The 16,435-nt window shown below is 34.7% G+C and overlaps 1 protein-coding gene across 2 annotated transcripts in view; it reads left to right on the top strand.

Moving 5' to 3' along the window:
* The window catches only part of LOC124235856 (lipase member K-like), a 47,668-nt gene extending 43,959 nt beyond the window's left edge, over nucleotides 1–3,709 (top strand). For both annotated transcript variants that reach the window (XM_046654367.1, XM_046654366.1), the window contains 3 exons: nucleotides 122–193; nucleotides 2,259–2,330; nucleotides 2,853–3,709. In XM_046654367.1, coding sequence (XP_046510323.1) covers nucleotides 122–193; nucleotides 2,259–2,330; nucleotides 2,853–3,086 — 378 coding nt within the window. In that variant the 3' untranslated portion in view covers nucleotides 3,087–3,709. The remainder of the gene's footprint in view (nucleotides 1–121; nucleotides 194–2,258; nucleotides 2,331–2,852) is intronic.
* Nucleotides 3,710–16,435: the final 12,726 nt, after the last annotated feature.

Below are 16,435 nucleotides of genomic sequence, written 5' to 3'. Positions count from 1 at the left end.
AAACTGATTAAAGAGGAATCTGAATCATAGAAGTAACACACTTCTACTATTTTGAAGTATTGTCATTCTTGGAAAGAAACTAATTATTGACAAATGTGTATATTGTTTTTCTTTCTTCTAGAGTCATATGGATGTATATCTAACAGAGCTGCCATCAGGAACATCAATTCAAAATATGTTACACTATGGTCAGGTATAACTTTTCAAATTCTATCACTCAGTATTTATTGACTTTCTAATATCTATAAAAAGTATGAGGAGAAAAGCATTGCTACATGATGAGGGGTAATAAGAAAAATGATTTTGGAGAATAGAATAAGTTATTGCAGAACTTAAATTTCAGTCAAATGACTTTTACTTAGCATCGCCAGGTTTAGCAAATAAAGATACAGGACATAGTTAAATTTAATTTCAGATAAATGAATAAGTTTCTGTTATACGTATATCCAATATAATACTCCAAATTCACTTTGATTTGGCATCCTATACTTTATCAGGCAACTCAACTTTGTTATCCCATAATCAAAGGAGATATTTTAAGTTCTTTAACAAAAAAGGAAGATGTTTCATAAACCAATCCATAACATTTCTGTCGCTTATTTTCATAGTCTCATTAAAAATAATTTATATATGCCATCTCCAACCAGATGACAATAATAAATGACAAATTTCTTAGACATTTCCTCCTTTATTCTTTCATTTCCTTCTTTCTTCTCCTCTCTCCCTGCTTCTATTTCTTCTCTCTTTTATTTGAAACATCTTCTACTTGATAAGATTCAGTATGTGTTTGGTTTTGAGGCCAAAATATTACAGCCCTTTTTGGGGAAATGAAAGGGAACTTCTTTGATGCCAAGAACAGATACCACTCCTGTGTGTGTGGGGGGAGGGGGAACGTGATAGAGGCAGAATTGGTTCTTTCTTTTACTCTTAAAACTGATAGCTTTCTTTTCTATTCAAGGTGGAAAACTGGTATAAATGTATTTTATGTCAACTTAGCATCAGTTTTGGCAATTTTCAGGGGTTAGTGATAGTGGAAATCCTAGGAGCCCTTGAGGTATATGTGTAAACTGTGATAAGTTTTGTTCTTTACTCATCCAGAAGAATTTCCCATGTGGCAGCCAAAAGATTGGGGACAAAATAAGCTCACCTGCTAGTTCCATTTGCCAATGTGTAAGCTTATACCTATACACAGAGTGCAAGAGCATCTTATTCCAAGGCACATACCATTTGAAATCTATAGATGGATGATACTCTTGGATTTCATGTGTCTTCACTGCCATGAATGTTTTTACTCCATTGGCCCATAATCAACAAAGCAGCATATGTCACCTAAAAAGAGATGTCTCATTCCATTTTCCTGTTTGAAGAAATCTGTTTAGAGCATTTCCACTGCCTAGCATCTCCACTTTGTAGAAAAGTTAGTCCTTGAACAATTTATAACAGACAATTAGAGTGCTACAAAAGGCCAATTTCTTACTCCTTCCAATTCTGAGACAATTCTTTGCAACAGAAATCTTTCTTACTATGTTTCAAAATTACCATATCTTGGAGTGACGTGGGAAAATTTTTTTAAATAGGAAATTCTATGTAAAAGATAAAATTTTTTTCTGCATACCAACTTTCAATGCAAACATTTAATCTGTTTGAAAATATCTTTTGATGTCAATTAAATTGTAAGGCACAAAACAGTCTTTATATTGCTAGCAAATTGGTATTGATTATTTTATTTGTACTGTAATACTTCATTAACTTGGATTCTAGTAATCTGAAATATTTAGTTATTAAGAAATAGTTACAAACTGAAATTTACTTTGTAACACAAAAATAAAATATAATGCAAAATTTAATGATATAACAAATTTGCATTTTAAAATACCTTGACAAGAACAAATTTATCCCCATAAAATCATAATTATAGTTATTTTTTATTCTGTTTATTAAGTCCTTCCTTAATAGATAGCATGATAAGTTACTATAGTTTAAATATTATTAAAATGCGTGTAAAATATACTCATATTTTTCTTAAAAGCATGTTATTTGTGCCAATTTGTCTGATTTCTAGTTTTCTGGGAATATGTTTTAGTAGCCATTCACCCAGGAACACATAGCATTATGGTGGAAAGAGTACCGGACTTATATATGGGGGACATTGAATCTGAATCAATGGGTCATATTGTAAAATGAGGCAATGAGACTCAGTAATCTCTAGTTTTATTTTTTAATATTTTTAAAGTAATAGTTTTTTATCTTTATTTAAGATGGCTAATAAAGGTACATGTCAAGCTTATGACTGGGGAAGTCCATCTTTAAATATTCTACACCATAATCAGGTAAGGTAACTTTTCAAAATTTAATTCTTTGGCCCTTTTTGAAAGGCAAAAATGAAAATATATTGAAAATCTCAGAAAATTCTTGTTTTTAAAAGATTATGCAGTACTTTACATTTCCCAGGAAGATGATAAAGATAGACCCAAGGATGGGTTCAATATAGTAAAGCATAAATTTTTAACACAAGACTATACAAAGCACAGTTCCATATATCATGTCATTTGAACCTCACAACAACCTTATGAGATTTGTCAGATATTTACTAATGTCACCATTTCACATATAAAGAACCTAAGGAGCACAGAGATTCTAGTTTGTGAAAATCATTTTGTTAGTACAATTTAAAGGCTTAGACATTAGTCCATTTCTGTCTGACAAAGGTTGAGATTCCATAGATAATTTCTATGGACTTAATGAACAGGTAATAACCATTATCATTTCATGAGAGAAGAAAATAATCAATTTACTATTTGAAATTTAATATGCTGTTAACATAAACATTACTATTCCTCATTTTCCTTTAGCTCACTCCTCCATTATACCATGTGGAGGATATGAGGGTTCCAACTGCAATGTGGAGTGGTGGACGGGACATTCTGGTGGATCCCATAGATATTAAGAATTTGGAACCAAGAGTCTCCAATCTCATTTACCATAAGAAGATTCCTTCCTACAATCATCTTGATTTTATGCTAGGGTTAGATGTTTATGATCAGATTGACACTGAAATCATCACGATGATGAATGAAGCTCAATGAGGTTGAAAATTTCTTTGGCTCCACACATATTTTCCTACCTCTTCTGAGGTCCGTTTGATTTTCCAAATGCAAAGGTTTTCTTGCTTGTCTTTTTTTGTTTAAATGGTTTTTGGTTTATAAGTCAGAATCACTTTGTTAAATCATTTGTACTAGACCAAAGAAGAATGAGCACTTATAAAATATTTCATTCATCTTGTGAAGGCTTTTCATGTCACAGGAATTTTGATATTTTTGACAAGAAGAGAGATCTTTGAAGAGTAAGCATACTTCCTACGGGCAATAAAACAATCTTGAAATATTTATTTATGCAAGCAGAAACTGAGTTATATGGTATGCATTTGAGGGGATGTGGTGACTGGAGAAGGACTATAAAAATGCCTGCCATACTTTTTGGCAGGGAAACCAGAAAAGACCTTGTCAATTAGTCCTTTTGGCTGAAATTCAAGAAGACCAGGACTTCTCCTGACTTACCCTCTAATGATCGAGTAACTGTTTTGAAGAAACTGATTACATTAGAGTTGCCTAGTGTGGAAAATAGGGGAAATTTTTTAGAATCACTTTTCTATTATGGAAAATGCTCTTCCCGGGACTAGTAGTTTCAGCAAGTACTTTGCCAATCAGTAATAAATATAAAGTGTCTAAGGTTGATGAGACATTATTTATTGACTCCCAGGGTTGCATTTATTTTTAGTCATACATTGATCTAAAAGAATCTGAGTCTTTAAACATATGATGCTGCTGGACTGAGTCACTTCACATGCATTGAAAGCCCAAGAATAATATAAGGTTATCAAAATGCTTTGGCCTCTTTCATTTATCAGTCCTAATGTGCTGTCCAATCAGATAGCCAGTAGTCATATATGGCTATATAAATTTAATTCAGAATTAACTTAATTACATTAAAATTTCAGTTCCTTAGTCTCACTAGCTGCATTTCAAGTATTCAATAGCCATATGTGGTTGCTGTTTAACATATTGTAAAGCACAGATATACAGCATTTCCCCAATTGCACAAAAGTTTGTTTTTTGTTTAAAGATTGGTACCTAAGCTAATATCTGTTGCAAATTTTTGGATTTTTTTTCTTCTTCTTCTCCCAACTTCCCCCTACATAGTTGTATATTCTAGTTGTAGGTCCTTCTAGTTGTGCTATGTGGGACGCCAGCTCAACATGGCTTGATGAGCACTGCCATGCCCATGCCCAGGATCAGAACCGGCGAAACCCTGAGCCGCCAAAATGGGAGTGGACAAACAATCACTCAGCCAGGGCCCAGCCAATGCAGAAAGTTTTATTGAAAAGACCTGGATAAGGAAGAGAACAAAAGATGGAGATTGCAAATAGTAGAGTTATCAAGGGTTAGAATGTTACACAAAAAACACACTCAAAAGAAGCAGAAAAGGAGAATAGATTGTTAATGATATCAGTTGCAAAGGCCTGGAAAATACTGAAGGCAAAATTCAAATTGTTTGTCATTGCCACTAACTCAGGTGTTGAAAATCTTTCCAAAATGATAGCTAGAGTCTTCGTTTTAATGGATCCTCACAGGAAATATGCAGGTACCCTCAAAGAAGCCACATTGTGTGATGCAAATTAATACTGATTGTGAAAGTATCTATCCTACATTATATACTTAACCTATGGTAACTGGGAGAATTCTGATGATATTCTGAAAGCACTAACCATGATATATGCCTTCTGAGTATAAAGGGGACCTGCTTTTAGAGTTCTCCTCAAACTAGAACTCTTTCTAGATCTAGAAATTCCCTTCCAATACAGCTTCACATAGAATTCACCAACTCAAGCAGGAATGTTTGAAGATGGAGAAAACTTGTTTGTGTAACATTTTTGGTTTGTAAAATAGCAAATAAGAATAGAGTAATATTTATTATAGAGATAAAGCAGATGGAAACCATTTACATAAAAATTGAACTTTGAGAAACAAGAAAGGCAAAGAATTTTCTAAAATTTGCTTATATGTATTAGAGGCAAAAATAAATCAATTTTTGGTCACTGTGGGCTGAATGTTAGAGTGGGAAGTTGAAAGAATCAAAAAGATTATGAAAAACCTAAGTTACATAGAAAGAATAGGAGAGTCTGGAGAAGTTCAATCACTCAACAAATATTTCATAGGGCACTTACAAAGTGTTAGACATTATACAAAACAGTTGGATACATCTGGGACCCAAACAGATGAAAATCTATACTTTCATGGCATTTTTATGGAGGAAAAAAACTAGTTAACATTTATTTAGGATAACAACGTGTCAGACACATTATGAGGATTTACAAGTAGTAAATAACAGAGTTTTCAAAAAGATGACTGTAAGGTAGGAACAATTACTGTCTCTATTTCAGGGATGGAGAAATTGAGGCAAGGAAAGAAATTGTAATGTCTTAGTCTTCTTGGGGTGCTGGAACAAAATGCCATGGTCTGGGTAGGTTACACAACAGATATTTAATTCTCACAGTGCTGGAGGCTGAGTAGTCCAAGATCAAGGTGCTGACCAATTCAATGCCTATTGCTTGTCCTCTTCCTGGCTTGCAGGCAGCCACCTTGTTGCTATGTTGTTGTATGACAGAGAGAAAGGAAGAGCACACTTTCTGGTCTCTTCTTAGAAGGGGACTAATCTCATCATGAAACCTTATTATCTCATAGAAAATTAATTACCTCCCAAAGGCCCAGGCTCTGAATACCAACTTATTGGGGTTAGAGCTTCAACATAGGAATTTGGGGAGGATAGAGTTCAGTCCGTAGTAATCAATTTTGCTGAAAATCTCACAAATTGTGAGTGGTAAGGCTTGCATTCAGGCACAGAGAGTCTGACTCCGGAGTCTGAAAATTAAATACCATATTTTCACATTTAAGAAACATTTCCATTAGTCTGGGCTCAGGGCTTCATCATTGCCCTATAGAGAAAAATCCATAGTCACTATTAGAACCATACTTCTACATCTACCATTCAAAGTTGATATTCATCTATATTTCTTCTATAGAAACTGCCTAGGAGAATCTAACCTTCATTCTTTCGTACAAGTTTAATCACAATCAAGCAAATCATTTATGCTTTATGAATTTCTAAGTTAAAAGAATTCTTTTTCATTCTGTACATGAATTAAAACAACCCTATTAAACATACAAATGAAGATCCTAAGACTCCCAAGGTGGACCAAACATTTGGTGAGATTACCTTTGAGAAGAGTCCTAAATAAGACATTTTACAGTTGTGGTCTCACAACTGTCATAAAAGCAAACCTATCTTGAAATCATCTGAGGGGGAGGGGGAACTGCTCTAACCATTTACAAATGTTCCCCTTTATAGGTGCAACAGTAAAGGTGCTATTTGCCTGACACTCTTCATTTAACTACTGAAGAGTGTCCTAACCAAGTTGAGCTGGTTGCTTAAAAGTATCTCAGGCATTAACCAAAGCCTGGATGGGACAAACCCGTACACTAATACCAGAAGAGAGGGAACAGGTTTCAATGAAGTGTAATGGTGATGAAAATAGGCTAGGCAGAAGATTTTAAAAGCATAAGAGCTAATCTGTTTCAAATTATACACAGGGCCTTGAGAAAGAAAAAAAACTTCCTCAAATACAAACTGTTTGGATTTCCCCCACTAAATCTACAGGAATCCTGAGGAGTCCTTAGATAAGATAGAAAAAATAATCTTTTATTCTTCCTTTAATTCATTGTTTTACTCAGCAACATTTGTTTGACACCTATATTTAGACACAGAATAGTTCACTTGATTATCACAAAGCTCTTATAAGATCAGTAAGAAAAATAAAAGGAATTACAATTATTAGAAATCTGCAGTTAAATTGTTAGATGATTCAACTAGGGCCATGCTGATATTAAATATTAGAGCTGGAATCAATCTGAGTGGGTCTTCGGATTCTCCATGAAAGACTCTTTAAACCACATGAGACAACTGTCTCCAGCTACTGATATTTTCCAAGTAAACTCTCCAGCAAGAGTCTATGTGTCTGCAAATAGAATTGATTACTCCCAAACAGTTTATTTTCCTAACTCTTATTGAAATTAACTTTATTAAAAGACCAGGAGATACTATTCATGATGAGATACTGCTCTACTGCAACCACATCTCCCATCCTGATTCTGCATTTATATACACATACTAACTTCTCCATTAAGCATCTCAGTAATTCACTACCTTTTAATCTGGTAGTAGTAGGAACATATTTGGTAACAAGTGATGGAGTAGTAAAATAAACTTTTAGATTTTAATTTAGTTTCAACTTCTAACTATTGGCTCTGAAGCATTAAAACACAAGAAGAAATACAATCTTGAATTTTCTCCCTCCTAACTCAGCTCTTGACACCTTTTTTTTTTACTTTGTACAAGGTATTTAACTCTAAAATTATCTCCATTGGTTTGTGGACAAAGAAAAGAAAAGGAGAAAGTGGGAAAGGAGAAAAGCAGAGAAATTAGTTAATAGCCAGTTTTGGAGAACACAAAAGGTGGAAGAATGGTTAAAAAAGAAGAGGAGAACTCAGAATATACAGCTAGAAAAAAATCTAAGAAGAACTCCCATTCCCTTAGATATGCTTATAAAATCAATGTCTCTTAACCACAAAACAGGCAAAATTAAAAAAAAAATAGTAAATGGCAACCCAGAAACTGCCAGCTGTTTTTTACTCACCAAACAAAATGAAAGATTTCTTAGGCTACTCCTTACTTCAACCAGCAAATGGAAGATACTTAATTTAAGATGATTTAGAGGAAAAGGACAGAACCTGCATAGAAAAATGGAGATAGGATGTTTTCAGAAAAAGAGCTATCTCATCTATGAGGTCTTTTATACAAACCTCATGCTATCCAAAAAACAAAAAGTCAGAGCAGAGTCACAAAACATAAATCAAGAGAAAATAGAGAAAAATATTATAGTAAACCACCAAACTGAAATGGCAGACAAAAATGCAAGAAAAAAGAAATAATGGAAATTAGAAGAGTTAGAAAACAAAAGACAAAATGGCAGTGTTAAGCCCTCATATATCAATAATGACTCTCAATGTAAATAGATTGAATTCACCAATCAAAAGACACAGAGTGGATGGATAGATTAAAAAGCAAGACATGACAATATGCCACCTCCAGACAACACATCTCAACTCCAAAAACAAACATAAGCTCACAGTGAAGGGATGGAAGATGATATTACAGGCAAATGGCAAGCAAAAGAAAGCAGGAGTAGCCTTACTTATATCAGACAAAACAGACTTCAAGATAAAAAAGATGACAAGATAATGATGGGCATTATATAATGACAAAAGGGACATTCCACCAGGAAGACATAACACTTATTGATATATATGCATCTAACACAGGAGCATGAAAGTATATAAAGCAATTATTAACAGACATAAAGGGAGAAATTGACAGTAACACAACAATCATTGGGACCTCAACACCCCACTTACATCAACGGAGAGATCATCCAGAAAGAAAGTCAACAAGGAAACAGTGGCCCTAAATGAAACATTAGACCAAATGGACTTAATAGATATATAGAGAATATTCTATCTAAAAATAGCAGAATAGGGGCCAGCCTGGTGGTGTAGTGATTGGGTTTGTGCACTCTGCTTCAGCAGTCTGGGGTTCAAGGGTTTGGACCCTGGGCATGGACCGGCACACAACTCAAAAAGTCATGCTGTGGAAGCATTCAACGTACAAATTAGAGGAAGATTGGCACAGATGTTAGCTCACGTCCAATCTTCCCCACAAAACAAAACAAACAAAAAAAAAACCCAGCAGAATACACATTCTTCTCAAGTGCACATGGAACAGTCTCAAAGATAGACCATATGTTGGGAAACAAGGGAAGCCCCAATGAATTTAAGAAGATTGAAATCATATGAAACATCTTCTCCAACCACAATGCTATGAAACTAGGAATCGACAACAAGAAAAAAGCTGTAAAAGTCATAAATATGTGGAGACTAAACAACATGCTACTAAACAACCATTGGATCAATGAAGAAATCAAAATAGAAATAAAAAATACTCAAAATGCTACTGAACAACCATTGAATAAATGAATAAATCAAAAAATACTTGGAAACAGGAGTCAGCCTGTTGGTGTAGTGGTTAAGTTCATGCACCCTGCTTTGGCAGCCCAGAGTTCACTGGTTCAGACCCCGGGCGCAGACTGATGCACCTCTTATCAGGCCTAACTGTGGCAAATGTCTCACATATAAAATAAAGGAGGATTGGCAGAGATGTTAGCTCAGGAACAAGCTTCCTCAGCAAAAAGAGGAGGATTGGCAGTGGATAACAGCTCAGGGCTAATCTTCCTCAAAAAAGAAAAAATACTTGGAGACAAATGAAAATGAAAACACAACATATCAACTCTTACAGATGCAGCAAAATCAGTATTAAGAGGGAAATTTATTACAATACAGGCCTACCTCAACAAACAAGAAAAATCTGAAATAAGTAATCTTAAACCACATCTAACAGAACTAGAAAAAGAACAAACAAATTCCAAAATTAGTACAAGGAGGGAAACAATAAAAATCAGAGCAAAAATAAATGAAATAGAGACTAAAAGAAAAATAGAAAGGATCAATGAATTTAAGAATTGATTCTTTTAGAACATCAACAAAATTGACAAACCCTTAGCCACATTCACTAAGAAAAAAGAGAAAAGGCTCAGATAAATAAAATTAAAAGTGAAAGAGGAGACATTACAATGGACCACAGAAAGAAAGAGTATCATAACAAAATACTATGAAATACTATATGCAACAAAAAAGATAACCTAGAAGAAAGGGATAAATTCTTGGAACCATACAACCTTCCAAAACTGAATCGAGAGGAAATAGAGAATCTAAATAAACCAATCACAAGTAAAGAGATTGAAACAGTAATCAACCGCACCCTCCCAAAAAAAGTCCTGGATCAGATGGCTTCTCTGGGGAATTTTACCAAACTTTCAAAGAAGATTTAATACCCATCCTTCTCAAACCATTCCAAAACATTGAATAAGATGGAATGCTTCCTAACTCATTCTATGAGGCCAGGATTACCCTGATACCAACCACCAGACAAGGCAACACAAAAAAGGAAAATAACAGGCCAATATTACTGATGAACCTAGGTGCAAAAATCCTCAACAAACTATTACCAAGCTGAATACAACAATACATTAAAAGGATCATACCATGGTTAGGTGGGATGTATTCCCAGGATACAGGGGTAGCACAACATCCACAAATCAATCAATGTGATACATCACATTAACAAAATGAGGAATAAAACACACATGATCATCACAATAGATGCAGAGAAAGCACTTGACAGGATCCAACATCCATTTATTATAAAAATTGTCAATAAAATGGGTATAGAAGGAAAGTACCTCAACATAATAAAGCCCATATATGACAAATCCACAGCCAACCTTGTACTTAATGGTGAAAAACTGAAAGCCATTTCTTGGATAACAGGAGCAAGATGAGAGTGCTCACTCTCACCATTCTTATTTAACATAGTACTGGAAGTTTTGGCCAGAGCAATCAGGAAAGAAAAAGAAATAAAGAGATACAATTTGGAAAGGGAGAAGTAAAACTCTCACTGTTTGCAGATGACATGATTCTGTATATAGAAAACTCTAAAGAATCTACCGGACAACTATTAGAAACAATCAACAACTACAGCAAAGTTGCAGGGTACAAAATCAACATAAAAAATCAGTTGCATTTCTATACACTAATAACAAACTAGCAGAAAGAGAAGTCAAGAGTACAGTCCCATTTAAAGTCACAACGAAAAGAATGAAATATCTAGGAATAAATTTAACCAAAGAGGTTAAAGACTTATACACTGAAAGCTATAAGACATTACTGCAAGAAATCAAAGACATAAAGAAATGGAGAGGTATTCCTTGCTCATGGATTTGAAAAATAAACATAGTTGGAAAGTCCATATTACCTAAAGCAATCTACAGATTCAATGTAATCCCAATCAGAATCCCAATGACATTTTTCACAGAAATAGAACAAAGTGTTGTAAAACATATAAGGAACAAAAAAAGACCCCAAATAGCCAAAGCAATCCTGAGAAGAAAGAACAAATCTGGAGGTTTCAAGATCCTTGACTTCAAAACATAATGCAAAGCTATAGTAATCAAAACAGCGTGGAACTGGCATAAAAACAGAGGCACAGATCAATGGATCAGAATTGAAAGCCAAGAAATAAAACCACAATCTATGGACAGCTAATCTTCAGCAAGGGAGCCAAGAACACACAATGGAGAAAGGAAAGTCTCTTCAATTAATGGTATTTGGAAAACTGGACACCCACATGCACCAAAAAAATGAAAGTAGACCATTATCTTACACCACACACAAAAATTAACTCAAAATGGATTAAAGACTTGAATGTAAGACCTGAAACCATGAAATTCCTAGAAGAAAACATAGGCAGTACACTCTTTGACATGGGTCTTAGCAGCATCTTTTCAAATACCATATCTACTCGGGCAAGGGAAACATAAGAAAAAATTAACAAATGGGACTACATCAGACTAGAAAGCTTCTGAAAACCCAAAGAAACTATCACCAAAATGATAAGACAACCCACCGATTGGAAAAAAATTTCAAATCATATATCCAGCAAGGAGTTAATTCCCAAAATATACAAAGAACTCACATGACTCAACAACAGAAAAAACGAACCACCCCATCAAAAAATGGGCAGAGTATAAGAACAGACGTTTTTCCAAAGAAGATATAGAGGTGGCCAATAGGCACATGAAAAGATGTTCAACATCACTAATTATTGAGGATATGCAAATCAAAACCAAAATGAGATATCATCTTACACCCATCAGAATGGCTATAATTAGTAAGACAAGAAATAACAAATGTTGGAGAGGATGTAAAGAAAAGGGAACCTTCATACACTGCTGGCAGTAATGCAAACTGGTGCATCCCCTATGGAAAATAGCATGAAGTGCCAACCCGGCTAGCCTAGTTGTTAAGTTCAGCACACTCTGCTTCAGTGGCCCGAGTTTGGTTCCCAGGCTCAGACCTATACCACTTGTCTGTCAGCAGCCATGCTGTGTCTGCAGTTCACATAAAAAAAGGAAAAAATGAAGGAGATTTGCAATGGATGTTAGCTGAGGGAAAGTCTTCCTCAAGAAAAAGACGGTATGAAGATTTCTCCAAAAATTAAAAATAGAATTACTATATGATCCAGCTATCCCACTACTGGGTATTTATCCAAAGAACATGAAATTAACAATTCAAAGAGATTTATGCATGGCTATGTTCATTGCAGTATTATTTATAATAGCCAAGACGTGGAAGCAACCCAAATGCCCATCAACAGATGAATGGTTACAGATGTGGTATATATATACACAATGGAACACTACTCAGCCATAAAAACGACAAAATTGTGCTATTTGCAACAACATGGATAGACCTTGAGGGTTTTATGCTAAGTGAAATAAGCCAAACAGATAAAGACAAACACCGAATGATTTCACTTATATGTGGAAGATAAACAAACGCATGGATAAGGACAACAGACTAGTGGTTACCACAAGAGAAGGGGGAGGAGGGCAAAAGGGGTAAAGGGGCACATATGTATGGCATTGGGTAAAACTAGACTATTGGTGGTGAACACGATACAGTCTGTACAAAAGCTAATGTATAAAAATGGACACCTGAAATTAAAGTGTTATAAGCCAATACGACTTCAATAAATAATTTTTCTTAAAACAAAGTTGTCATATTTAAGTTCCTGCCAATTCTTTTGGCCACCACTTTCTTATATCAAGCTTTAAGGATTCTTTCTATTTCCTATTTCACCCAATGAATTAATTAGATACATTCTCAATATAGTCAGTCAACTCCTGATAATCACCTATCTGAATTTTTTCCCTAATTATAACTAAGACCTTTATTTTTTAAGGTTTTTCTTAACTTCTTTGTTGATTTATAGCACAAACAGAAAAGTGCACAAATCATAAGTGCACTGGTCAATGAATTATCACAAATGAATGCCTTGTAACCATCCAAAAATGAACGAAAGTGTAACCATCCAGATCAATAAATAGAACACTACTGACACCCAAGAAGTAGACTTCATTCCTGTCCCATTGACTGCCAACCTCTCTTTCCAAAAGGTAACCACTATCTTGACTTCTAACATTACAGATTAGTTTGTCTGTTTCTGAAGTTTTATTAATTAAGCCAGACAATTTTGTGTCTGGCTTTACTCAAAATTAGGTTTTTGAGATTCGTATGTATTATTGTGTGTAGCAATAGGGATTCATTTCTTATCATATTGTACAAATTTAATACATTTTATTTACCTGTTCTGCTACTGTTGATGGATATTTGCTGTTGTTCCAGTTTTGTTACTAAGAATAATGCTGTTATGAACATTCTTGTACATTTTTCGGACACATTTGCTTGCAGTTTTGTTGGATTATCCCTAGGTATGGAATTACTGGGTTATAGGGTATGTAAATATTCAACATTAGGAGTCTATGCCAAAGTTTTGCAAAGTGACTTGATCAATTTATATTCTCACCAATGATATATGAGACTTCCAGTTGCTCCATATCCTCACACAACAGTTGGCATTTCCAGGCTTTTTAATTTTAGTCACAGGGTCATCTAATTGTAGTTTTATTTTGCGTATTTTCAAAGCTTTCAAATGTGGAGTATTCTCTGAAGTGTTTAATGGTATTTTGGATTTTCTCTTTTATGAGGGTGTTCAAGTCTCTTGATTATTTTAACATTGGGTTCTGTCATTTCCTTTTTGGTTTGTTTTGGGAGTCCTTAAAACCACCCCTAGCCTGGATGATTCACCAAGAGGATTTACAGGCCTCAGAAAAACTTATATTCATTGTTACAGTATATTACAGGGAATGGATACAGATTAAAATCAGCAAAGGTAAAGAAAATCAGGGTGAAGTCTAGGAGAAACCAAGCATGAGCTTCTGGACGTCCTCTCTCAGTGGAATCACATGGAGATGTGCTTAATTCTGTCAGCAGTGTTGTGTGCAAACACATAGGCATGCAGCACTTGCATGACTGACCTCAGCTACTCAGACTCCAGTGCCAAGAGCAAAACAGGCATTCACTGCTTGCACAAACTGTCTGATCAAACTGGTGTCACATGGCCAAATCCTCAGGTCTGCAAAGACACTCTTATCAGGAAGAATTTCCCAAGGGTTCAGAGTTCAGCTAATCCTGAAGACAAGCCTTTCTTAGAATTGTCCAGAGTTTGAGCACCCAGGCCTGCGGAGTCAACCCTTTCTTGCACAGATTTTTAGAAATTATTTATGTATTATAGATCAGAGTTCATTTCACTTACATTCTTGTTATCTCCCACTATATGACTGTCTCTTTATCTTAACTGCTTTGATAAGTAGAAGTTCTTTATTTTAATATAAATTTATTTATCTTTCCTTTTGTGTTTAGCCTTTTTTGTACCCTTTATTAACCTATTTTAAGATTTTGAAAATATTATCTTACATTTCCTTCTAAAAGCTTTATTTTTTACCTTTCAGTTTTAGAAATATGTGAAACTGATTACTGTGCATGGTGTGAGGAAAGAGTCAAGTTTCTTTATTTTTCTTTTTGGATATTCAAATGATTCAGCATCATTGTTGAAAATACAATCCTTCTTTCAGTTCCCTGCAGTGCTACGTTTACGGTGAATCAAATGTTCATATATGTGTGATTCTGTTTCTGGACTCTCTATTGGGTTCCATTGGCCAGTAAATTCCTATGTTAATTATTGTGGCTTTATAATAAGTCTTGACATATACTCGAGTAAGTCCTGCCATTTTTTTCAAAGTACTCAAGAGTGTTTTGGCTATTCTTGACATTTTTAATTACACATACATCTTAGAATCAGTTTGTCAATTTAATAAAATCCATTGGACATTTCATTGGGACTATGCTAAATTTCTAGACCAATTTGGGGAGAACTGACGTTTACAGTATTAATTTTCCAAACTTGCACTGGTGTATCCATCCCTTTATTTATGTATTCCATAATCTATTTCTAAACAATTTAATGGTTTTCTCTGTATAGTGATTTCACACAGCTTTTATTACATTTATTCCAAGATATCTGATGTTTTTGATGTCATTGCAAATAGCCCCAAAGTTTTTAATTTTGGTTTATTTCTGATGATACAGGATGAACTAGAGACTCATACATTTTTTTAAAGAGAAAATGTTTACTTGAAATTAGTATAAGAAGTAAGAAAGTAGAAGGACTGGCTCCACCAAACAAACAAACCCACAGCAGGTGTTTTAAAAAAATGGAAGATTATGTCAGTCTGTTTATGGTAGAAAAATAGCTATTTTTTCACATAATCGTCACATCTATAAAAGTCATAATATTTCTTCAGACATCAGCATTGCAAAAGTTAGGGATAAAGACATTTCCATTAGTCAGTTTTGTCCTATGTAAATGAGTCATTATTTGGTCTTGAGTTAGGCAGTCAGCCTCTACAAAGATGTCATCTTCTTCACGGAAAGTGTGCTGTAATTCCTGAATCAGCCCTGGGTACAGTGTGACAAGTGTCAGTTTGTGGTGATCATGTTCACTGGCTGAGAAAAGACTGAAAAATTAATCTATTTTCTATAGAATTGATATTCAAGAGTAATTGATACTTCTGAAAACAGAGATTACCCGATGATCACACCATTGAACCAAATTTCTGTCTTTGCATCTGGATATATTTGGCCATGCACAAATCAGTACCAGGACCAGAACAAGACTGGACCAAGAATCACACGTAATCTGGAAGCAAATTAGAAAAAGAAATAGAAAACAGAGGGGTAAGGGAAAAAGAGAAAGAGAAAACTCTATTACTACATAAGAATCACCTTGGAAACTAAGAAAAGGCTTGCCTTGGGGGAAGGGGCCCATGGAAGGTTCACTTGATATACTGCAGCTTTTCAAGGATGGTAGGTGAGTCCTCTGGACGTGTATGGATGGGTAATTCCAGACGTAAGAGAAATTATATTAGCAAAGAAAATCAGGAGTTTTCTTTCAAAGAGTTGCAAGGAGACAGACTTTAGAAGGCCTGGCTTACCAATAAGAAATATAGCAAATATTTAAAAGGAGAAAAACACAAGATTACAATGGTTAGAGTGGTTACATTAGTCATTCCTGCTGGTGAAACAGCAATTTTCTCACATAATTATCATATTCACAAAGATTGTGGCACATTTTCAGACAGCAGTACTATAGAAGTTAGGAATCAAGCTTATTTCGTTGAGTCCAAAATTTATAAGAGAAGCTCTGGGTTACATTTATTTTGAGAACCACAGATGGGGTTACCCAATTG

The sequence above is a fragment of the Equus quagga genome, chromosome 2 (assembly GCF_021613505.1).
Source record: "Equus quagga isolate Etosha38 chromosome 2, UCLA_HA_Equagga_1.0, whole genome shotgun sequence".
NCBI lineage: Eukaryota > Metazoa > Chordata > Mammalia > Perissodactyla > Equidae > Equus > Equus quagga.
This window is presented reverse-complemented; position numbering and strand designations above follow the sequence as displayed.